The sequence below is a fragment of the Nicotiana tabacum genome, chromosome 2, assembly GCF_000715075.1.
Source record: "Nicotiana tabacum cultivar K326 chromosome 2, ASM71507v2, whole genome shotgun sequence".
Taxonomy (NCBI): domain Eukaryota; kingdom Viridiplantae; phylum Streptophyta; class Magnoliopsida; order Solanales; family Solanaceae; genus Nicotiana; species Nicotiana tabacum.
In genome coordinates this window covers 82,438,345-82,462,102 of record NC_134081.1, presented here as the reverse complement: position 1 = coordinate 82,462,102, position 23,758 = coordinate 82,438,345, and the positions used below count along the sequence as shown (strand labels likewise).

Genomic DNA, 23,758 nt, shown 5'->3' with positions numbered 1-23,758 from the left:
GCGAAGGGTTATCGATTGATATCCCTGATTAAATGGTGAAGTGGAGAACTCTTATCTCCATCGACTCCTCAAGATTTCCTCTTCCATACTATGGATGGCTGAGGCGTATCCAGGGGTATGGGTTCACGTGAACTCATACTCTTTTTCCTAAATCATGTATAATAATGTTATATTTTTTTAAAATTATTTAAATATATATGTGTGCACACATGCTCAAAGACTCTTATGGTGTAATTATTATTTGGTGCACATTTACAAGTGATATTGGCAGTTCAAATCCTGCACTCCGAACGGTCTTGTTTTCAGCATGGACTTGGAGTATAAATATATGTAAAAATTACTAAAATTTTAAAATAAATATAATTTTAAACATATAATTTCAAAGCAACAATAAATTTATGATAAGAGATAAAAGTTAAACCTGTCAAATATAAATTTTAGATACACTTCTTTACAATATTTCACTCGTCCTTTTGAAATTCTTGATTCCGATGGAAAGCATCTTTGTACTACTGTGTGTTACAAGCAACGCCTTTTGAAAATGATAAAACACCTTTTCCAAGTCATGTTGTATAGTGCTATCGAAGAGGTGCGTCTGTCAGTTCTTTTCTTGAGAATTTGTTAATTGGTGTCATTTTCCAGGAGTAGGGAATTTGATTTATTTAGAAGATTTTTATCTTATCCTTTCTTTGATGAAGGGTAAAACTGTCCATCAAAATTTAATGAGTATTTTAATAATTTAATTTTAGGCTTAAGAACTTAACCATTTTAATATAGTATAAATATTTTTAATATAATATAGATAGATAAATTATTCTTATTTTATTTTTTCATCTTTCTCTCTTTCCGAATGAGGTATCAGTTAATCGCTTAATTAAACACAAACATTAACTAAATATTATATATATATATTCCCTCATTATTTTTGATAGATTATTTGGGAATATTATCCGAACAAAAAGATCTTCCTAACTAAGTAAGCAACAAGTCATTGACACGTGACATCGTCAGACTCCTCGCTTACCACGAAACCTACACGCAATCGTTCTCTTCGTTCCTTAAAGAATTGGTCACATATTTTTCTTCGTCAATTTCGAAGAGATAGATAATCACGAAAATCATGGGTGGCGGAGGAGCGTTCAGAGCAGCGGCGAAAGTAGCCGGAGTCACCGTCGCTAACAGCGGCTTCCGCTCTGTAACGGCGGAGCATCCAGTTTATACAGCCGCGCGCAACGTCGTCCGTCCGGTGTCGGTGTCCGCGATAACATCATCCTCGGAAGATGTCAAGTCCGGCGTGGTTCACGGTGGTTCAGTCGATGTGTCTTCGGTGCAAAAGATTTTGTCGGAATTTGATGACTGGGAGATGGCCGGCGGCGAGGAGGACATGATCGTTAAGTCTGGTGAGCCGCTGCCAAGAGTCGTATTCGGTGGAGCGCCTTCTCTTCAGGAAGCTACAGAGGCTACTTCTGATCTCAAAGATGCACTCGAAAAGTACACTTTAACTAATCTAACTTCTCCTGCACGAGAATTTTTACTTTTGCTATACTAAAATTTACTGTGCTATTGGTTTTTTAACACAAAGGCGATACTTTATGATAAATATTAAGTGCAAAGATCATGCTTTTCAACCTTTTGATCAATCTGTTTTTACTCGGTAGAATAAAATGGGACATGGTGTTGTCTATGTTGCTTCACTTTAATGTAACTTGGAATTATCCAATACGAAGTAAATTTTGAAATGGAAGCACCTTTTGGTCTGTAGAACTAACCGCAAATAAGCTCTGCAGGGTAGTGTTTGCTGTTCATATTGACACACGATAGTAAAAGGAGGGAAGTTAAGTAAGGCATTTATGCTGTTAAGGCCTTTTGGATTAACCCAAAAAAAGGGGTTAAAAATGTATCCAGACCAAAATCAAATATTCTACCATGGTTATGTCATAAATTAAGGTGAGAATGTGTATTAATTAACTATGATTTAGTGATAAGAGTGTAGGTTAAAACATGTATCATGTATTCATTTGAGTGGTGTAAACCTCTAGAGGACGATGCAATGCATTGGTACAAGCTTCAGCTGAACCTAGTACCTTTGTGCTTAAAAATTTCTCCAAAATTGCAATAAATAATGTGTATGAATCCATAATTTTTAAAATTACAATGGGTTCAATTTTTAAAACTTTGAACGTTGAACTTATAGAGCCTAAATTCTTAATCCGCCTCTAAACATTTAGGCGCGGAAAGCTTTTACAAAAAAAAAAGGAAAGGGCCTTTTCAACTTGTTACGTGTCATGAGCTGCATATTCTCATAAGTACTATAGTTGTGTGACACTTTGCGAGAGTTCAGATGCTCTCGTTTCTGTGACTGTTAGTAAAGTGACATACCTTAGTATTGGACCTGTAAAGGATGAAGGGAAAGGAGAAGGAAAAAGAACTTCATGCTGAATTCTTCCTTGTATGGAATATAAAAATGAAAATAGCTTGTCAATTAGGCTCTCGAGCTGCTGATAATTCTGGTACCATTAATCTTTTCATCTGCTAATAATTTTGGTACCATTAATCTTTTCATACTGCCATTAACCATGAACCTTTGGCCACATGCAAAGATTTATGGCCTGGGATTTGGTGGATATATTGTACTTGGTTGTGATATTGACTTCTCAATGTCACTCTGCCGTTATATTTGCGCAAAAGATATTTTTCTGATCTGATAGTTATTGCGATCAACTACTAACATAGTGGTAATTCAAAATGCTTCTTAAATTTACAGGGTATATTTGTCCCCACCTGCTAGTGATTATGGAGGTTCTTGTATTTCCGGCTCAAGCTTATTGCCCTTCTCAAAAGCCTGTGTTGCCAGCAAGACTGTTGTCACTCCTTCCGCGCCGAAACATGCTATACAGGCATTTAGGTTTCTAAGTGAAACTCCTGCAGCTCAGGTTTTCTGCTTTGTCATTTATGTTAACAATTTTTTTGAGTTCTCTATCCTATGTACTACTCCATGTTCATGACATAGACACTTGATATAGCAATTTCTTTTTTAATTCTTTAGTATATAAGTTGTTACTAGGATGAGGAATGAATATGCCTATGTTCAATTTGACCAAATATGAAGATCTGGTCAAGAGAACAACAACAATAACAACAACCCACTATAATCCCACTAGTGGGGTCTGGGGAGGGTAGTGTGTACGCAGACCTTACCCCTACCCTGGGGTAGAGAGGCTGTTTCCGATAGACCCTCGGCTCCCTCCCTCCAAGAACTCCCCACCTTGCTCTTGGGGTGACTCGAACTCACAACCTCTTGGTTGGAAGTGGAGGGTACTCACCACTAGAGCAACCCACTCTTGTCAGGGTCAAGAGAAACTGAATCAAATATCAGTTAAAATACAAAATTATACTGTATAAACAGTCCCTAATTGTACCCGTGAAATCTCCTTGAACAGAGGATGTTTTCTTGGAGGTGCGAATGACTAGAGAATTTATAGCTTTTCATCCTTGCCAGTGTGTAGTAGGACGGAGCTTATTTGATTTTTCTTTTGACACTGCTCTCTAGATGTTGACGTCTGTAGAAGAGCTTTATCTGAGTCGAGTGGAATACTGATCTTTGAGATACTATCTTAAATTTCTTAAGAAGCAGCAGGTTAACATAACTGTAATTTGACTCTTAGAATGGCAGTGATATGCAAGATAAAGTCCCCTGCCCCTGCAGTTCACCTGCTGGAGATTTCTTTAGCTTGTTTATTTTACTTTCTGAAAATTCATTTAGTGTAATTTGCCATGATATTCAATTCTGCGGTTTTGAAGAAGGCGGGTGTATTAGGTTTCTTAATTCAAATTTTAGCATGAGGCGTGAGCACGAAGCTGCCTAGATGTGTTAGGTGCTATAGAAATATAAGTAGAATCTGCTAGTGTCCTTTTTTTATGCATTTTTGTTTTGTTACTCATATTGGCATATGAGCATATAACAACTTTGTGAAGCTCTTAGGAGTGTCCGGAGGTCACGAGTATTCCATGTTTGCTAATGTTAATTTCATTTTTCTCCCTCCCCAGAGTGTTGTTGCTTCAATTGCTTGTGACCCAAATGTGTGGACTGCAGTACTGCAAAATCCTGCCCTTCAAGAATTCCTCGAGTCACAGAAAACCAGTGAGAAATGTATGTCCTTGATTTTCTTCAAAACCCTCATCATGGTCCAAGCTTCTTACTATATTCCCATTATTGCAGGTGCATCATTCCCTGACTTGGATCAAAAGATGGATGAGTCCGTTGCTGATACTGATTCCTTTTCTCAGTCATCCCCAAGGAATGCGTTTTCCAAATATGAGGCGGAAGAGTCTAAATCCAAGAATTCATTTACAGGTTTTCTGCAGAATGTTACACATACAGTGACACAAACAGTGATCAATATGATGAGCAGCTTGTCGGATTACTTTAACAATCTCTTTGGAGGCACCAAGGTTTTTATTGAAGCTGATGGAAGTGCTAAATTAGGCGCTGTGGAAAAGACGTTGGGAGCATCTTTCATCGGCTTGGCAATCATGGCTATTATGGTTGTCGTCCTGAAACGCCGTTAATTATCAATGTCCCCGAAGTTATTTCAATTTGCCGAAGTTACATCACTGAGTGTTACAGTTTCTTTAAGTACTGATGGTTTTGGTTGAATAGGACTATGAATGACTTACCGATTAGGCTTGTAAATTAAATAAAGTCGTTTTTGAAAGTGTTAGGTCTATTTCTTCACTCAGTCATCTAGAGAGAGAAGATTATTTTGGCATTTAGCAGTCACTGGCTGCATCTGCATGCGACGTTAACTTGGATTTAGGGGGACACCATGTATTTTGCAGGGATTCTAAAGTTCAAAGTGCATCTTCTCTACATCGTATCCAGTTGTTTCTTTTGTTCAACTTTCCACGCACGGCGAAACTGGAATATGCTTTGCCGTCACTGTTTTCAACCTTGATAATATGGAGTTAGATGCAGAAGTAACTTTTGTCGCTGTATGGTCGTTATTTTTCTTTCATTTTTATGGCTTTTTGCTGCGTGGTTCTTTGCCTCTCAAGGGTGGCGATTGGCTCTTTCTCCAGAATAGCACTCACAACGGAAACTCTAGATTATAGCCAAAAACGTCCTGAATATACCAATTTCTCTTTGCTCCTGGATGCTGCACTCAAAAGACTTTTCAAATTTTTTTGTTATATAAAGATTTTTAACGGGGATAGCTAGAGGTCATCTTTCATTCCAAGTATCAGCGAGAAGGCCTTTCTCATCCAAACAGGACTCTAAACTATGGGTTGGGGTATAAATGCAGCTTCTGCTAGGTGGTTTACAGCAACATTTGGCCTCTGGACGGGACTGCAAGCTGCAAAAAGTTCAAAAGGCACGAAGATACCCTACTAAGATAGACAAGATGAACGGACGATGCAGAGACCTCTGTTCCGTTGATCGTGTTCAAAAGATAGGTATATTCACCAGAAATTGGTGTCGATGAAAGCCATAATCACTCTAGTTTCGGGGTTATCGCATGTGTAACTCCCTCCGTCATGGATTGAAGAATGATGCGTGAGTGTGGCGGATACGCCATTTCTCAGAGCACTTCCCCGAGTCTTTTTTACTTGGAGTCTGTCCTACACAGTCGTGGTTCTATCTTCTAAACTCGTCAAACAAGATTTGCACAATGTTGGCTCTCAAACACACGCACAAGTATGCGGGATCATGCAAGTAAAAAAAAAAAGAATCGGTTGGCAATCTGGGCTTTTGGGATGTAAAGGATTTACTGCATTTTATAGGAAAGGCACTGATCCAAAAGTTAGTTTAAGTTAGTTTTCCAGGAGAACAATTTGCTGATGGTAACATTGTAAGCAGAGGTGGAGTCAGGAATTTATACAAGGAGATTCAAAAAAATAATAGAATGTCATATACGAGATTTGAACTTGTGATCTAAAACAAATTTTGAACTCCTTTGCCACTTCACTAGAATTTTTCTTCACGTCAAGGAGATTCAAAAGCATACATCTAATAAAAAAAATCTTTTTTACTCTATTTGTGCAGTATAATTTTTCGTTGGAAGGGGATTCAATGAACCCCCTCCTTCTACTTAGTTCTGCCACTGATAGTAGGAATCTCAAATCTACTTGAGCAAATTATACGATTTAAATCTGCAGACTATACCATTAACTATTCTTTTTGAGCTACAGAATGTGCTGTTTTAGTTTTCTAGTGTTATAGATTTATAGTATTGCTTGGTTGATGTTTCAACACTGTTATAGCGTCACACTAGCTGGACCTGGAAAAAGAAAAGAGAACAGACATCAAATGCTTCATCTTCCTCTGAAGTTTTTGTATTTTATTGAACAATTGCATTCAACTGTCTCCTGTATTCTTTGTTTATTGGTACACAATTTACAGGCTATGAAATCTAATGTACATAGATCCAATTTTACAGTATCTTATGTCACAAAATGTACAAGAAATGATACTAATGTACATTGATCAAATTTTACAGTATCATCTTTGCTTCTGTCATCAGCGAATTCAAACGAATTAAACAAATTTCTTTATTCTATGTTCAGGTTTCTCTTTGACGTCAGCATGCTTTTGAACCACTTAGCAGAGGATTTCGGTATCCTTGTGAGATTATTCTTGAAGTCTACATAGTATAGTCCAAACCGTACAGTATAACCTGAATTCCATTCCCAGTTATCAAGTAGAGACCAAACAAAGTAACCTTTGATATTGCAGTTGTCTTCCCTGCATTAGTTTGACAATTTGTTAAATTAGATGTATGAACAGAATAACCAGGAAATAGATAATTATTCCGAAGCGTAGTAATCTGAAATGCACCAAAATCAAAGTTTGAGTATAGGGAAGCCAGCTGACTAGTGAGCACCTTATGGCAGCAGAGAGATTTGAAAGATAGTCTCTGTGGTAAATTATTCTGCTGTCATCTTGTAAAGCATCATTTAATGCGATATACGATTTGTTAGGTTCATCCACACCTGCAATCAGGACAATTATCACTCATGTTCTGTTTCTTACTTGTGTAGGATGACATTTCTTACCATTTTCAGAAATAATCACCAACGGGTTTCCATATTTATCTTTGATGTAATTCATTAATTTCCGAATGCCCCAGGGGACAATGCGCAGCCAACCAGATGCTTCCTGGAGGAAGACATGATCTTTTGAGGACAAAAATCACCACTTGAAGCAAATATAAAAGTGCCACAAGCAACTAGTTAGACATACCTTATCTCCAATTGCGACTCCACGCCTGAAAGCTGAAGTAACAAGGAGTCATCAGTTAATACTTTTGATTTATCATCCAATTGAAATAGTAGTAGTACTTTTGATATCTTACGGGTAGTTATCACAGCAGAGTCAGAGTAAGCATCATTTAATACAAGCTTCTTAATCCTAGCTCTATCATTCCGAGCATATAACGTGGTATAATGATTGATGCCAAGAAAATCCAAAGACCCCTTCAGCAGTTTTGACATCTCGGGACTGATCTCAGGCAGTCTTTCTGCCACCAACTTCTGCATTGAAAGAGGATAATTCCCAAGTAGAAGTGGATCAAGGAACCTGAGTCACTTTATTTTCGTTATATCACTATGTTACACTCATTATTACAATAAATACATGACTAAAATTACCAGCCAAGTCCAAAATCCATTGCTCTACTTGCAGCAGCTCTGTCCTCTTCGCAATCTGAAAGTGGCTCATACCATTTAGCATCTAATGCTATCCCCACTTTGCCTCCTTGACTTGCCTGGAATACTAGGTGAATAAGAACAGAAAGTCCAAATACTAATCTCCTTCTCTTTTTTTTAATGAAGTAGTCATTAACATATACCTTGAACTTTTTGTGGTAAGCATGATAAGCAGCAGCATGAGACAACAGAATGTTATGTGCTGCAATATATGGCTCGATAGACGATTTTCCTTTCCTGCAGAAAACGTGGAAAAGAATAGAGCACCTTCCTGGAGCTTGAACCCCCGAATCATAACCTTGAATTGTAAAACCGTGAGGCTCGTTAAAGGTGATCCAATGCTTTACTCTATCCCCAAATGCTTTGAAACAAGTAATAGCATATCGTTCAAATTCATGTCTGTAACGAAATAGAGTTTATCAGATGAAAATTTTGTACTTCACTTCTGAAAGACCGTATGCTCGTTGAAGTACATACATTATTCGATTGCTCAAAAATCCCTCGTACGAATCTTCAAGCATTTGTGGTAGATCCCAGTGAAACAGTGTTGCATAGGGTTGAATTCCTGAGTTTACAATAAAATGATTAGCTTCATATGTATAAAGTTTGGTTGTAGATAGAATGTTACTTAATGAAACCTTTTTCTAGTAAGGCATCTATGAGATTGTTGTAGTATTGGATTCCTTCTGGATTTGGTTCCCCTGTTCCATCTGTGACATATAATAATGCTACATGTAAGCTAGGAAGCAAAATAGAAGAAAAATACTAGTCTTAATAAAAAGAGGAGAAAAAAAAAAGAAAAAAATCTTACTTGGGAATATACGTGTCCAAGATATTGAAAATCTATAGGCATCCATTCCTATTTTCTTCATCAATTCTATGTCACTCTGTAATGTCAAAGTCACCTCGTATTAGTTAGTTAAATAACGACAAAACTGAGACTTTTTGGACAAGAGGCTCTTTTTTTGTAGTTTTTTCCTAGAGAATACCCTGATGTGGAAGCAACTGTTATTCTTATCTTTTAAAGATGATAAGTCCCATGTGTGTTCTCTTATTTTAATCAATCGGTGCTTAATTATGAAATGATTAGGTGACTCTACTTGTCCATAAAGTAGTAGTACCTTTTATTTTTCCATTCTCTCCAAATATCGTGGTTTTTTCTCTGCAAAGATAATCCTTAGCCGAAAGCATGTTTACATGTGTTTCCAATAAAGTTTAGTACCCCGAAAGACCAAGAAATGAATAACTTTAATTTACAATAAAAAAAATTAAAAAAAAAAACTGTACGTGGCAATCAATGTAGCTTAATTAAGGTGCATGATTTTACCTGGAAGCGATGATATTGATCCACTGCTGTGTCCGCATTGCTAAAGTCCAGTATTCTTCCTATGGAATCAGAAACAATATTATTACTAACTTTTTTCTGAAAAAAGGCTTGATATTTGATTGAAGGAAAGCTGTTCAAGAAAACCAAATTTGGTTTAGTTGTTGTTAATAGGAAAACTGGAAAATGACCTGGTCTCTTAATGAAGGTATCCCATATACTAATTCCCTTGTTTCCTTCATCTACTGCACCTTCAAACTGCAAGAGCAAAAGAAACATGCAGTTCAAAGGGGCAAAAGAAGAACGGCGAAAAAAGTAATTAAAGCGATACCTGATAAGCTGAAGAAGCAGTTCCAAAAACGAACCCCTCTGGAAAATCAGAACGGCTGATGGACTCCGAGTTTACATAGAGACATGACAAGCAGATGGTGAAGAGATAAAAGATGATTGTCATAGGGGGTTGAGGAGTCCTTTTAGTCTAAATAAGGTGAGCAATTAAATGTCAAAGTTTGGTTTAGTTGTTGTTAGTAGAAAAAGAAAGTGCAAAATGCTCAGACTTGATATATATATAGAGAGAGAACCTTTGTATCTTCAAGGAAGAGCAAAACATTTGGAGTAGTTTTGGTACTGTATGGTAGCTTGGTTGGATAGAAAATGAGACGTTCATCCTTCTCTTGCGCCACAAATGTAGGGCAATATATAGTTGTTGGGACGATGTGGCATACAAAAATATATTTACTCGCACTTAGTATTTGATTTTTAATGAAATTGCGATGTATATATAAATAAACAATATGCTTATAGACAAAAATATCTTTACATTTATAGTATTTATTTATTTGGCACAAAGAAGGAAATAAAATTTGCTCACTCAAGATAAAGTATTGCCTTCTTATGCCATCTTCGCACTTTTGCTAACACGTCGTGATCTGGGAGTGACAAGTCTGTATAACCCGCCGATTGGATTCCTACGACTTAACCTTCACGACTATTATTCCTCCAATTAGTTTCAACTCTCAACATCTGAGTGGCTTTTAAGATTTCAGCTTCTTTAGAGACGATAATAACTCATAAGAAAGTGTACAGAAAATTAAAAGAAAAGTAACTTTTATTATCATAATCATAAAATAAAAGAATTTTATATGAAGAGGTTAGTGGCGTCTGATTTATCCAATTTTATACTTTGACTTTGCGTTCAGTTTTTTTTTCAAAATAATTTCTTTGGTTGAGTTGAACCCATGAATAAAGAGGGGATAAAAGACTTTTGATTAGCGTGAAATTGCACGGAATTGTGTAGGATGAAATTGCAACTATATATTATACTGCAACTTTAGTAATTTTCGTATAGAGGTGAAGTTGCAACCAATATACGTCAACTCTAGTAATCCTTCCTTGTATGTTGTCAACACAACCGTTTCTAATTTTTTTGGTGTGTGGGGAAATTTGTGTAAAGACACGTAAAATTTGAAAAGAGAAGCGCAAAACGTTATTAGCAACGTCTTGAGAAATAGCTCTAGTGCCCTGATGACACAACTAATTATTATCAATCTTCTTAATTCCAGTCGCTCTCTCTGCTTAATAGTTGAGGAAATCCCAAACCAAAACATTCATAAACTATTCTGCCTTGGTTCTAGCATGTAACATATACTCGTTATGCACTTGTTGCATAGTGTTACGTTGTACCAACGTTAGTATTTGGATTTACCAATTTTTTTGTGAACGTCTTTTCTTTTAACAGTCGTTCCTTATTTACCAAGATAAAGGGAAAAGATTGTTGTCCTAGTGTCCCGACCCAAAATTTTCATATTCGGGACCGTGATGACGCCTAACATTTCATTTGCTAGGCAAGCCAACGTTAAAATAATTTTAACCTTTTTTTAAAATATTATTTATTTAATTAAAAATAAAGAAACTAATAACTGGAATAAAATCTGAAATAAAGTGAGTATACCATAATAATAGCGATATCTAAATATCATCCCAGAACGGGTGTCACAAGTGCACGAGCTACTAGAATAATACAAATAATGATTTCAATGAAAATAAAGTTGTGTGACAGAAATACACAGCTAAAATAAAGTAGATGGGACTTCAGAGCTGCGAACGTCGTGTAGCTATACCTCAAGTCTCTTGTGGATAGCTGAATCCGAGCAAATCTACTGTACGCCGTTGGGACCAACTCTGGTATCTGCACAAGAAGTGCAGAGTATAGTATGAGTATAACCGACCCCATGCACCCAGTAAGTGCCGAGCCTAACCTCGACGAAGTAGTGACGAGGCTAAGGCAGGTCACTTACATTAACCCATACGCAATAATAATAATAATAATAACAACAACAATATAGGAGAACAAGAATAGAAATTAAACTGGTAAATCGTATCAATAATCAAGCCAACTCAGCAGTCATAACCAATTATTACTTAAATCACTTTCCGTTGTAGCGTGCAACCCGATCCCACAATATATTCATATTCAATTCCGTTGTTGCGTGCAACCCGATCCCACAATATATTCATTTTCATTTAATTCCGTTGTGGCGTGCAACCTGATCCTCAATATATATTTTCAATCAATTCTTTTGCGAAGTGAAACTCGCTCCTCCAATATATTCACTTTCAATCAATTCTGTCACGTCGTGCAACCCGCTCCTCCAATATATTCACTTTTATTTCTGTTACAGTGTGCAACCCGCTCCTCAATAATATAATTTACCAATTCTTATAAAAGAAATTATTTCAATAAATACAACAATTAATATGAAATTGTAAGACAACAAGCATATAGTAATTATGATTTATTTAAAAACAAGTGATGACAAGTAGCAATTAATTATAAAAATTAAGGAGAAAATAGATAATTTAATATTTAGTATGCTAAATGTCAAGTAACAATTAAGTCACATAAATTAAATAAGCATGTAGCAAATATAGCATTGATTCAAGGCATAATATTGAGCAAGGAATATGAGAGAAATAATTAATATAATAATTATGATTGAAAATAACTTATGATTTCCAGATAAATGTGCAAACAATTAATTTGACGACGTATAGGCACTCGTCACCTCGCCTATACGTCGTTACACATGAAATTCACGTAGCAATAATTCAAGGATTCTATTCCCTCAAGTCAAGTTTAACCACTACACTTACCTCGCTTCGCAACCAAATTCAAGATTCCAATAAACCTTTGTCTCACGAATTGATGTTCGACAGCTTCAAATCTAGTCACAATAATTCAATATTCTCAACACGAATAGTAGGAAGTAATTCCATATGAAATTACTAATTTTTTGGATTAAAATCCGAAATTCATTTCAAAAATCGATAGTGGGGCCCACGTCCCAGTTCCCAAAAAGCTCACGAAATCCGAATACTCATTCCGATACGAGTTCAACCATATAAAAATTATCGAATTTCGACGTCGGATTGGCTTTCAAATCTTAAATTTTCGTTTTGAAAGATTTTATAAAAATCTATTTTTTCTTCCATAAATTCACGGATTCATGATGTAAATGAGTATGGAATCATGAAATATAACTAATTTTGGATAAAGAATACTTACCCAATTCAAACTCGTAAAAAATGCCTTTGAAATCGACCAAAACCGAGGTCTAAAACTATAAAAATGAACAAAAATGTCGGACCCCGGACATATATATTCTCTCCAAGAAAGTCGCATCTGTGAGATCCGACTTGTCTCAAAATTTTTAAACCAAAAATTACAGTACCAACCTTCAGTCAATCGATCATAACTTTATGTACAAATATTCAAATGATGAATGGTTTATTTTTATGGAAACTAGAATCAAAGGTCTACAACTTTAATGTTTTGATAATTTTCAGTTTCATTATAGATTGCGAGATATAAGCTTTCAAAGTCAGCCCTGTGGATCAGAAATTTCTGGCGATGCACACTGCCAAACAAACAAAAACTGCATTACCAGCCTTCCGTCAATCGACCATAAATTTCTGTACAAATTTCCAAATGATGAATAGTTTGTCTTTCTAGAAACTAGAATCAAAGGTCTACAACTTGCATGTTTTGATAATTTTTATTTTCTTTATAGATTTCGAGATATAAGCCTCCAAAGTTAGCTTTGCGCATCAGAAATTTCGCACACTGCTGTCAAAAACCAGTAGTTAAAATGACTTAAAAATGATTCGAAACCACTCTGAAACTCACCCGAGCCCCTAGGGACCCCGTCCGACACCAACAAGTCTCAAAATATATTATGGACCTTCTCGAGGTCTCAAATCACACATAACAATGACGAAACTACAAATCGCGCGTCGATTCAGACTTATGAGTTTATGAAATTTTCAATTCTATAACTCGCGTCGAAACATGCCAAATCAATTCGGAATGAATTTAAATTTTGCATGCAAGTCATAAATGACATAATTAAGTTGTTCCATTTTTCAGAATCAAATTCTGATCCCGATATCAATAAAGTCAACTTCCGGTCAAACTTTCCAAAAATCTTCTATTTTCCAACTTTTGCCAAAATTCGCCGAATTGTCCTACGGACTTCCAAATCCGAACATGTGCCTAAGTCCGAAATCACCATAAGAAGCTATTAGAATCATCAAAATTCCATTCCGGGGTCGTTTGCTCAAAAGTCAAATCTCCGGTCAAACTTTAAAAATTTAAGCTTTATAAAATCAAACCTTTAATATTTTTCAAAAGCTAACGGAAAATGTGCCTACGTACCTCGGAATAACTTCAAATTTTGTACATTAGTCATAAATATTGTTGCAAAACTGATCGAACTCTCGGAATCTAAATCGTGACCCGGTATCAACAAGAACCCAATTATGACCAAATTTAAGAATTCTTAAACCTTTAAATTTCTAGTTTCCGTTAAATGCCGATAATTTGAGCTAGGGACATTCGAATTCGATTTCGGGCATACGCCCAAGTCCCAAATAATGATACGGGCCTACCAGAACTATCAAAATACTGATCTGGGTCCGTTGACTCGAAACGTTGACCGAAGTCAACTTAGTTGAGTTTTAAAACTCTATTTCACATTTTAATCAATTTTTCAAATAAAAACTTTCCGAAAAAATTTACGGACTATGCGCGCAAGTCAAGGAATGCTGAATAGTGCTTTTCGAGGTCTCAGAACACAGAAATAAATATTTAAAATTAAAGATGACATATTGGGTTATCACATTCTCCACCTCTAAAACAAACGTTCGTCCTCGAACGGAGTTAGAAAAATACCTGATCTGGTGAAAAGGTGGGGATATCTACTTTGCATGTCCGGCTCGGACTCCCAAGTAGCTGCCTCAATTGGCTGACCTCTTCATTGCACCCGGACTAAGGGATAACTTTTAGACCTCAACTGTCGGACCTGCCGGGCTAGCATAGCTACCGGCTCCTCCTCATAAGTCAAATCTTTGTCCAATTGGACTGAGCTGAAATCTAACATATGGGACGGATCACCATGATATTTCCGGAGCAGATACATGGAGCACCGGATGAACTGCTGATAAACTAGGTGGTAGTGCAAGTTTGTAGGCCACTTCACCCACCCTTTCAAGAATTTCAAAGGGTCCAATATACATAGGGCTTAACTTGCCCTTCTTTCCGAATCTCATTACACCTTTCATAGGTAAAACCCGGAGCAATACTCTTTTTCCAGTCATGAATGCAACATCACGAACATTACAGTCGGCATAACTTTTTTGCTTAGACTGAGCTGTGCGAAGTCGATCCTAGATAACCTTGACCTTATCCAAGGCATCCTGTACCAAATCAGTACCCAACAACCGAGCCTCTCCCGGTTCAAACCAACCAACTGGCGAACGACATCGCCTCCCGTATAATGCTTCATACGGAGCCATCTGAATGCTTGACTGGTAGCTGTTATTATAGAAAAACTCTGCAAGTGGCAAGAACTAATCCTAAGAACCTTCAAAATCTATAATAAAAGCGTGAAGCATATCTTCCAATATCTGAATAGTGCGCTCTGATTGTCCGTATATCTGTGGATGAAATGTTGTACTCAACTCAACCTGCGTGTCTAACTCACGCTGTACAACCCTCCAGAAATGCTAGGTGAACTGCGTATCTCGGTCTGAAATAATAGACATGGGCACACCATGAAGGCGGACAATCTTACGAATGTAAATTTCAGCTAACCGCTCTGAAGAATAGGTAATTGCCACTGGAATGAAATGTGCTGACTTGGTCAACCTGTCCACAATGACCCATACTGTATCGAACTTCTTCTGAGTCTGTGGGAGTCCAACAACAAAATCCATAGTGATACCCTCCCACTTCCACTCAGGAATTTCTAACTTCTGAAGCAAACCACCAGGTCTCTGATGCTCGTACTTAACTTGCTGACAATTCAAACACCGAGATACATATGCAACTATATCCTTTTTCATTCTTCTCCACTAATAATGTTGCCACAAATCTTGATACATTTTGGCGGCACCCGGATGAATAGAATACTGGGAATTGTGGGCCACTTCAAGAATTAATTCACAAAGCCCATCCACATTAGGAACACAAATACGACCCTGCATCCGCAGAACTCCATCATCTCCCACGGCAATCTGCTTGGCACCACCGTGTCGCACCATGTCCTTAAGGACAAGCAAATGAGGATTATCATACTGTCACTCTCCGATGCGCTCATATAAAGAAGACCGAGCGATTATGCAAGCTAGAACCCGACTGGGCTCCGAAACATCTAACCTTACAAACTAATTGGCCAAAGTATGAACATCTGCAACTAGTGGCATCTTACCAACTGGAATATATGCAAGGTTGCCCATAGTCACAGCTTTTCTACTTAAAGCATCGGCCACCATATTGGCCTTTCCCGGGTGATACAAAACGGTGATATCATAGTCTTTCAACAGCTCCAACCATCTTCTCTACCTCAAATTGAGATCTTTTTGTTTGAATAGATACTGTAGACTATGATGATCTGTGAATACTTCACATGACAAGCCGTAAAGGTAGTGCCTCCAAATCTTCAGTGCATGAACAATGGCTGCCAATTCTAAGTCATGAATATGATAATTCTTCTCGTGAACTTTCAACTGCCACGATGCATATGCAATCACCCTGCCATCTTGCATTAATACTGCACCGAGTCCAATACGAGATGCATCACAATACACCATGTACGATCCTAAATTTGTGGGCAATACCAACACTGGCGTTGTAGTTAAAGCAGTCTTCAGCTTCTGAAAGCTCAACTCACACTCGTCTGACCATCTGAATGGAGCACCCTTCTGGGTCAGTCTGGTTAATGGGTTTTCTATAGATAAAAACCCTTCCACGAACCGGCGATAATTACCTGCCAGACCTAGAAAACTCTGAATCTATGTAGCTAAAGTAAGTCTAGGCCAGTTCTGAACTGCCTCAATCTTCTTAGGGTCCACTTTTATGCCTTCTGGCGATACAATATGCCCCAAAAAGGCAACCGAGTCTAACCAAAACTTGCATTTTTAAAATTTGGCATATAATTGATTATCCCTCAAAGTCTGAAGCACAATCTGAAGATGTTTCTCATGCTTCTCTCGACTGCTGGAGTAAATCAAGATGTCATCAATGAATACAACCTCAAAGGAATCCAGATAGGGCTTGAACACCCAGTTCATCTAATCCATAAATGCTGCTGAGGCATTTGTCAGGCCAAATGACATCACTAGAAATTCATAATGCCCATACCGAGTCTGAAAAGTTGTCTTAGGGACATCAAATGCCCTAATCTTCAATTGATGATAGCCAGACCTCAAGTCAATCTTCGAAAATACCTTGGCACCTGATCGAATAAGTCATCAATTCTTGGCAACGGATACTTGTTCTTGATAGTATCCTTGTTCAACTGCCGATAATCTATACACATCCGCATTGAACCATCTTTCTTCTTCACAAATAACACTAGTGCACCCCAAGGCGAGACACTAGGTCTAATGAATCCCTGATCAGCAAGTCTTGTAACTACTCCTTCAATTTTTCAACTCCGGCGGGGCCATATGGTATGGTGGAATAGAAATGGGCAGAGTGCCCGGAGCCAAATCAATACAGAAGTCAACATCTCTGTCCGGTAGCATCCCCAGAAAATCTGTAGGAAATACTTTTGGAAATTCATGAACAACCGGTACCGAGTCCATAGAAGGAACATCCGCACTAGGATCTCAAATATAAGCCAAATAGGCTACACACCCCTTCTCGACCATACGTCGAGCCTTCATATAAGAAATAACCCTACTGGTAGAATGACCAGGAATTCCTTTCCACTCTAATCGAGGTAACCCCGGCATGGCTAAGGTCACCATCTTGGCATGACAATCCAAATAGCATGATAAGGTGACAACCAATTCATACCCTATATGATGTCAAAATCTACCATGTCGAGAAGTAGAAGATCCACACTAGTCTCAAGACTCCCAATAGTAATCATGCACAAACGATAGACACGATTTACCACAACAGAATCTCCCACTGGCGTGGACACATATACAGACGCACTTAGAGAATCACGAGGCACAATCATATATGAAGGAAAGTAGGAGGACACATAGGAGTAAGTAGATCCTGGATCAAATAGAACTGAGGCATCTCTATGGCAAACTGGAACAATACATGTGATCATGGCGTCAGATGACTCGGCCTCAGGCCAAGCTGGGAAAGCATAGAATTGGGGCTGGACCCCACCAGTTTGAACTACATCTCTGGGACAGGCCATAGCTCACTGGCCTCTACCTCTAATAGTCTGACCTCCACCTCTAACAGTCTGATCTCCACCTTTAACAGTCTGACCCCTGCCCCAAGCTGGTCGGGTGGGCGATGGAGCAACTGGTGCTGGTATGATGGCACGAGAACTTTGCTAAGATCTGTTGCTCAATAACCTATGGCAATGCCTCCTGATGTGACCAATGTTCCCACACTCATCCTGCTGTCGTGGCTGCTGAAGTTGAAGCTGACCTGAATGGGTCGAATAACCGCCATAGTGACTCTGGAGTGGTGGTGCACTAACAGGAGTTGAATGTGCACTGAATGTTGGTTGTCCAAGGTAAGGAACATAAGGACCTTTACACCTTGAAGCACCGTGAGAAGTGTGAAGTGCTAAATAAAATGGCCTGGAAGGATGACCCCAACCATAAGTACTCATGCCTCCATATGAGGCACCTCTGAAATTACCGGAATGACGGGGCCTCTTATCTGACACTGGCCCTCTCTCATGTGAAAGAACCATCTCGATCCGCCTGGTGACATTAGCAGCCGTCTGAAAAGAAATCTCACTCCCAGTCTTCTTGGCCATTTGTAGCTTGATAGGTTGAACGAGTCCATCAATGAACCTCCTCGCCCTCTCTCTCTTGGTATGAAGCAGAAGAAGAGCATGATGGGCTAGATCCACAAAATGGGTCTCATACTAAGTGGCTGACAGACTGCCCGATTGGAGACGCTCAAACTGCTTGCGGTAATTCTCCCTCAGTGTGATAGGAAGGAACTTCTCCAGAAATAGATGTGAGAACTTCTCCTAGGTAAGTGCAGGCGAACCAACTGGTCTAGTAAATACATAATCTTTCCACCACCTCTTGGCAAAACGAGTCATCTGAAAAAGAGCAAAATCAACCCCATTGCTTTCGACTATCCCCATGTTCAGTAATACTTCATAGCAGCGATCAAGAAAATCTTGTGGGTCCTCAGAAGGTGTACCACTAAAATAGATTGGAAATAGCTAGGTAAACTTGTCCAACCTCAACAAAGCCTCAGAAGACAAAGCAGGCCTATCACCAGCATGTGCTACAACAACTGGTTGAACTACCCCAACTGGATGGGCTACTGGAGCCTGATACTGGAGAGTTGTTTGCCCCAGAGCAGGAGTAGTGGGAGTTTGTGCTCCTCCCCCAGCCTGTGAGACGGCCGGTGCCACTGTAAATGTACCATTTTGGTCCACACCCTCTATAAGACTCACCAAACGGACTAAAGCATCCTGAAGTATTGGAGTAGCTATGAATCCTTCTGGAACTTGAACTGGTCCAACAGGTACCGTCTGACCTAGAACCTCCTCTTCTAAATCCACTTGAGGTTCTACAGTAGGTGCTGCTGCTCGAGATCTAGATTGAGCTCTGCCTCTGGCGCTACCTCGGCCTCTACCCCTAGTCGTAGTTGTCATTGGGGGCACTGGCTCTTGTCCAATTGTAGATGTAGTGCGTGTTCTCGCCATCTGTGAGCGGACAAGAATAGAAGAGTTCAATCGTCAATGATAGAATAAAATCGCACGACATAATAGAATAGAAGTGAAATTGTTCCTAAACTCCATAGCCTCTGAAGATAAGTACAGACGTCTCCGTACCGATCCTTCAGACTCTACTAAGCTTGCTCGTGAGTCGTGAGACCTATGTAACCTAGTGCTCTGATACCAACTTTTCACGATTCGAAATTCCCACCTTCAGGACCGTGATGGCGCCTAACATTTCACTTGCTAGGCAAGCCAACGTTAGAATAATTCTAACCATTTTTTTAACAATTTAATTTAATTAATAATAAAGAAACTAATAACTGGAATAAAATCTAAAATAAAGTGAGTAAACCATAGTAATAACGATGTCTAAATACCATCCTAGAACTGGTGTCACAAGTGCACGAGCTACTAAAATAATACAAATAAGGGTCTGAATGAAAATAAAGTTGTCTGACAGAAATACACAGCTAAAATAAAGTAGATGGAGACTTCAGAATTGTGAACGTCGTGCAGCTATACCTCAAGTATCCTGTGGATAGCTGAATCCGAGCAAATCTACTGTACGCCATTGGGACCAACTCCGGTATCTGCACAAGAAGTGCAGAGTGTAGTATGAGTACAACCGACCCCATGTACCCAGTAAGTGTCGAGCCTAACCTCGACGAAGTAGTGACGAGGCTAAGGCAGGTCATTTACATTAACTTGTACGCAATAATAATAATAACAACAATATAAAAGAACAAGAATAGAAATTAAACTGGTAAATCATATCAACAATCAAGCCAACTCGGCAGTCATAACCAATTATTATTTAAATCACTTTCCGTTGCGGCGTGCAACCCGATCCCATAATATATTCATATTCAATTCCGTTGCTGTGTGCAACCCGATCCTATAATATATTTATTTTTATTTAATTTTGTTGCAGCGTGCAACCCAGTCTTTAATATATCTTTTGAATCAATTCTGTTGCGGCGTGCAACCCGCTTCTCCAATATATTCACTTTCAATCAATTCTGTTGCGACGTGCAACCCGCTCCTCCAATATATTCACTTTCATTTCTGTTGCGGCGTGCAACTCGCTCCTCAATAATATAATTTACCAATTCTTAGTATCCAAACTAGCAAAAATTACTCGTAATTGCTCACTTTATCTTTGCCCGAAAACTCTTCATATTTCCGAGCAAAGAAGGGCAGCTGTGAGCACCTAATTTTTGCCCTAATATAAAATTACTCCTAAAAAATTCAAAAAATAGCTTTAAATTATTTTTCTATATTTTTACTTAGTTTGCTTTGTACGTATTCATGTTTGATGCATTTTTAAGTTGTATTTTAAATCCTAAAGAAAATACAAAAATATTTTTAATTTTTACATTTTTTAGATTTTAATTGCATTTGTAAAACACTAAAATACCAAAAAATACATTAGTCTACATGCATTTGTTAGCTAATTGAATTAGTTAATTGTAGAAAAATAGGTCATTAGGTTAATTTTGTAAATTAGTTGGAATTAGGAGTGTTAAATAAATTAATTAGTCTTGCAAAATACAAAGAAAGAAAAGAGAAGGCTATGGGATCTTATTACAGCTTTGGGCCAGGTGCTTCTAGTGGCCCATTTTCCTTCCATTCGTCCAAGCCCGCTACCCGCCGGCCCAATATCCCCCTTCATCTCTAAAATAGACCCTAATTTTCCCTCTCTCTCGGAACCACAACAGAGAATGGGCGCACTCCCTCTAAAAATGAACAAAAATGTCAGACCCGAGACATATATATTCTGTCCAGGCAAGTCGCATCTGTGAGATGCGACTTGTCTCAAAATTTTCAAACCAAAAATTGTCGTACCAGCCTTCAGTCAATCGATGATAACTTTCTGTACAAATATCCAAATGACGAATGGTTTATTTTTATGGAAACTAGAATCAAATCGCTACAACTTTCATGTTTTGATAATTTCCAGATTCCTTATAGATTGCAATATATAAGCTTCTAAATTTAGCTATTCGCATCAGAAATTTCGCACACTGCTGTCAAAAACTAGCAATTAAAAATGACCTAAAAATGGTCTGAAACTACTCCAAAACTCACCCGAGCCCCTCGGGACCCCGTCTGAACATATCAACAAGTCTCAAAATATATTATGGACCTACTCGAGGTCTCAAATCATACATAACAACAACGAAACTACAAATCGCGCGTCAATTCGGACTTATGAGTTTATGAAATTTTTAATTCTATAACTCGCGCCGAAACATGTCAAATCAATTCGGAATGAATTCAAATTTTGCATGCAAGTCATAAATGATATAACGGAGTTGTTCCAATTTTTAGAATCGAATTATGACCCCGATATCAATAAAGTCAACTCACGATCAAACTTTTCAAAAATCTTCTATTTTTCAACTTTCGCCAAAATGCGCCGAATTGTCCTATGGACTTCCAAATCCAAATCCGACGTGATGACTCAAAATGTCATCTTTAAATTTAATAATTAATTCTGTGTTCTAAGACCTCAAAAATGACTATTTATCATTCCTCAACTTGTGTGCGCAGTCCGTTAAATTTTCTGAAAAGTTTTTATGTAAAAAATGGATTAAAATGTGAATTAGAGCTTTAAAACTCAACTAAGTTGACTTTGGTCAACATTTTAAGAAAACGGACTCAGATAAGTATTTGACAGTTCTGGTAGATCCGTATCGTGATTTGGGGCTTGGGCGTATGCCCGAAATCAAATTCCGAGGTCCCTAGCCCGAGATATGGAATTTTGATAAAAAATTAAAAGTTTAAGTTTAAATAGTGATCGGATGTCGAATTATATGCAAACGACCCCGGAATAGAATTTTGATAATTCCAACAGCTTCGTATGGTGATTTTGGACTTAGGAGCGTGATCGGAATTTTATTTGGAAGTCCATAGTGAAATTAGGCTTGAAATGGCTAAAATAGAAATTTAAAGTTTGGAGGTTTGACCGGAGAGTTGACTTTTTGATATCGGGGTTGGAATCCAGTTCCAAAAATTTTCATAGCTTTGTTATGTCATTTATGACTTGTGTGCAAAATTTGAGGTCAATCGGACTTGATTTGATAGGTTTCGACATCGAATGTAGAAGTTGAAAATTCTTAAGTTTCATTAAGCTTGAATTGGGGTGTGATTTGTGATTTTAGTGTTGTTTGATGATTTGAGGTTTCAAATAAGTTCGTATGATATTTTAGGACTTGTTGGTGTATTTGGTTGAAGTCCCGAGGGCCTTAGGTGAGTTTCGGATGGTTAACGGATCAAAAGTTAGACTTAAAACAACTGCTGCAATTTTTCTCTTTTGCTGAAAATTCTGGGTTGTGATCGAGCCCAAGATCGAGGCAGTCTATGATCGAGGGCCATGATCGAGCCCTAGGATCGAGGGCCATGATCGAGCCCCGGGATCTAGGCCATGATCGAGCCCCAGGATCTAGGCCATGATCGAGGGCCGGGATCAAAGCGACGATCAAGGCCGAGGATTGATCGAGGGTCATGATCAAGGGTTGCCTGAGCAGAATTATAAAGGAGGGCATTCGTCTCATTCGCCATTTTTAACAAATTAGAGCTTGAGTAGAGGCGATTTTTGATAGATTTTCAAGGAAAAGACATTGGGGTAAGTGATTTTAACTCGGATTTGGTCAATATACACGAATATATTATTATTTTCACCATTTAATTAGTGTTTTGAGATTGAAATTTGGAAAATTTTAGAAATCTCATATAAACGAATTTTTGAGATTTCGGTGTCGATTCGGAGTCGGATTTGAGTGAAACTGGTATGGTTAGACTCGTAATTGAATGAGTTATCGGATTTTGTAAGTTTCGGCAGATTCCGAGACATAGGGCCCACAGACATTTTTGAGTTAATTTCGGATTTTATTGAAAAATATAGTATTTTCTTATGGAATTGATTTTATATTTTTTGTTGAGTGTATTGAATTAATTATGACTAGATTCAAGTCAATTGGAGTCGGAAAATCGAGGAAAAAATATACTACTTGGTTAAATTGGAGCAAGTCGAGGTAAGTGACTTGTCTAACTTTGTGTGAAAAATTTTTTCCCTATGATTGATAATTATAATGTGTGAAAAATCGTGTGCACGAAGTGACGGGTGTGTACACGGGCTAAATGTGAAAGATTATATTTTAAAATTGTGTAGATCATTGTTGCGCATTAATTAAATTATTTTCTTTTGTTATATTCTTCATTATTGATTAAATATTTATATTTTAAATTTGTTTGACCTTTTCTTGCTAATTATTTTATCTGTTTAGTTGAAACTTGATTTCTTTTATTCTATGCATTATATGAAGGGTGATTTTATTTAAATTAAATATTATTAATATAAATTATTTGACATTTTAAATTTGGTATTTAAGCAACGTATTTAATTTTTGAAATATTATTTTGTTGACTTATTTATTTCCGAATATTTTTTGAGATTTTCGTACTCATTGTGATGGAGCCGCGAGCTCTTTATTGTTGAAAAATATTA

The 23,758-nt window shown here is 37.8% G+C and overlaps 2 protein-coding genes across 3 annotated transcripts; one reads left to right on the top strand and one right to left on the bottom strand.

Annotated features, from left to right (window-relative positions):
* Positions 1–978: 978 nt before the first annotated feature.
* LOC107777929 (uncharacterized) lies at positions 979–4,870 on the top strand. The gene is made up of 4 exons (XM_016598100.2): positions 979–1,491; positions 2,765–2,933; positions 4,048–4,150; positions 4,220–4,870. Exons 1-4 carry the CDS (start codon positions 1,121–1,123, stop codon positions 4,567–4,569), a joined length of 993 nt encoding a protein of 330 aa, XP_016453586.2. The 5' UTR covers positions 979–1,120; the 3' UTR covers positions 4,570–4,870.
* Positions 4,871–6,317: 1,447 nt separating this feature from the next.
* LOC107777928 (putative beta-glucosidase 41) lies at positions 6,318–9,558 on the bottom strand. Of its 2 annotated transcripts, none has more exons than XM_016598098.2 (13): positions 9,360–9,558; positions 9,220–9,286; positions 9,032–9,090; positions 8,516–8,591; positions 8,343–8,414; positions 8,182–8,269; positions 7,848–8,103; positions 7,648–7,763; positions 7,353–7,576; positions 7,241–7,272; positions 7,054–7,156; positions 6,882–6,990; positions 6,318–6,742 (listed from the first exon to the last, which is right to left on the bottom strand). In XM_016598098.2, the coding sequence occupies exons 1-13, from the start codon at positions 9,480–9,482 to the stop codon at positions 6,550–6,552; spliced, it is 1,518 nt and encodes a 505-aa protein (XP_016453584.2). In that variant the 5' UTR covers positions 9,483–9,558; the 3' UTR covers positions 6,318–6,549. The 2 variants fall into 2 exon arrangements, with proteins under 2 accessions (XP_016453584.2, XP_016453585.2); XM_016598099.2 differs by lacking the exon at positions 9,360–9,558 and adding an exon at positions 8,826–8,866 and having other exon boundaries at positions 9,220–9,290.
* Between the last annotated feature and the right edge of the window lie 14,200 nt (positions 9,559–23,758).

What these genes read in the sequence shown, in the direction of transcription:
- LOC107777929 (XM_016598100.2), top strand. Translation starts at nt 1,121, where the DNA reads ATGGGTGGCGGAGGAGCGTTCAGAGCAGCGGCGAAAGTAGCCGGAGTC. An exon ending in CTCAAAGATGCACTCGAAAA is followed by an intron (nt 1,492 to 2,764) that starts GTACACTTTAAC and finishes TTAAATTTACAG; the next exon opens with GGTATATTTGTCCCCACCTG. An exon ending in GTGAAACTCCTGCAGCTCAG is followed by an intron (nt 2,934 to 4,047) that starts GTTTTCTGCTTT and finishes CTCCCTCCCCAG; the next exon opens with AGTGTTGTTGCTTCAATTGC.
- LOC107777928 (XM_016598098.2), bottom strand. Translation starts at nt 9,482, where the DNA reads ATGACAATCATCTTTTATCTCTTCACCATCTGCTTGTCATGTCTCTAT. An exon ending in CTGCTTCTTCAGCTTATCAG is followed by an intron (nt 9,287 to 9,359) that starts GTATCGCTTTAA and finishes TTGCTCTTGCAG; the next exon opens with TTTGAAGGTGCAGTAGATGA. An exon ending in TACCTTCATTAAGAGACCAG is followed by an intron (nt 9,091 to 9,219) that starts GTCATTTTCCAG and finishes CTGATTCCATAG; the next exon opens with GAAGAATACTGGACTTTAGC.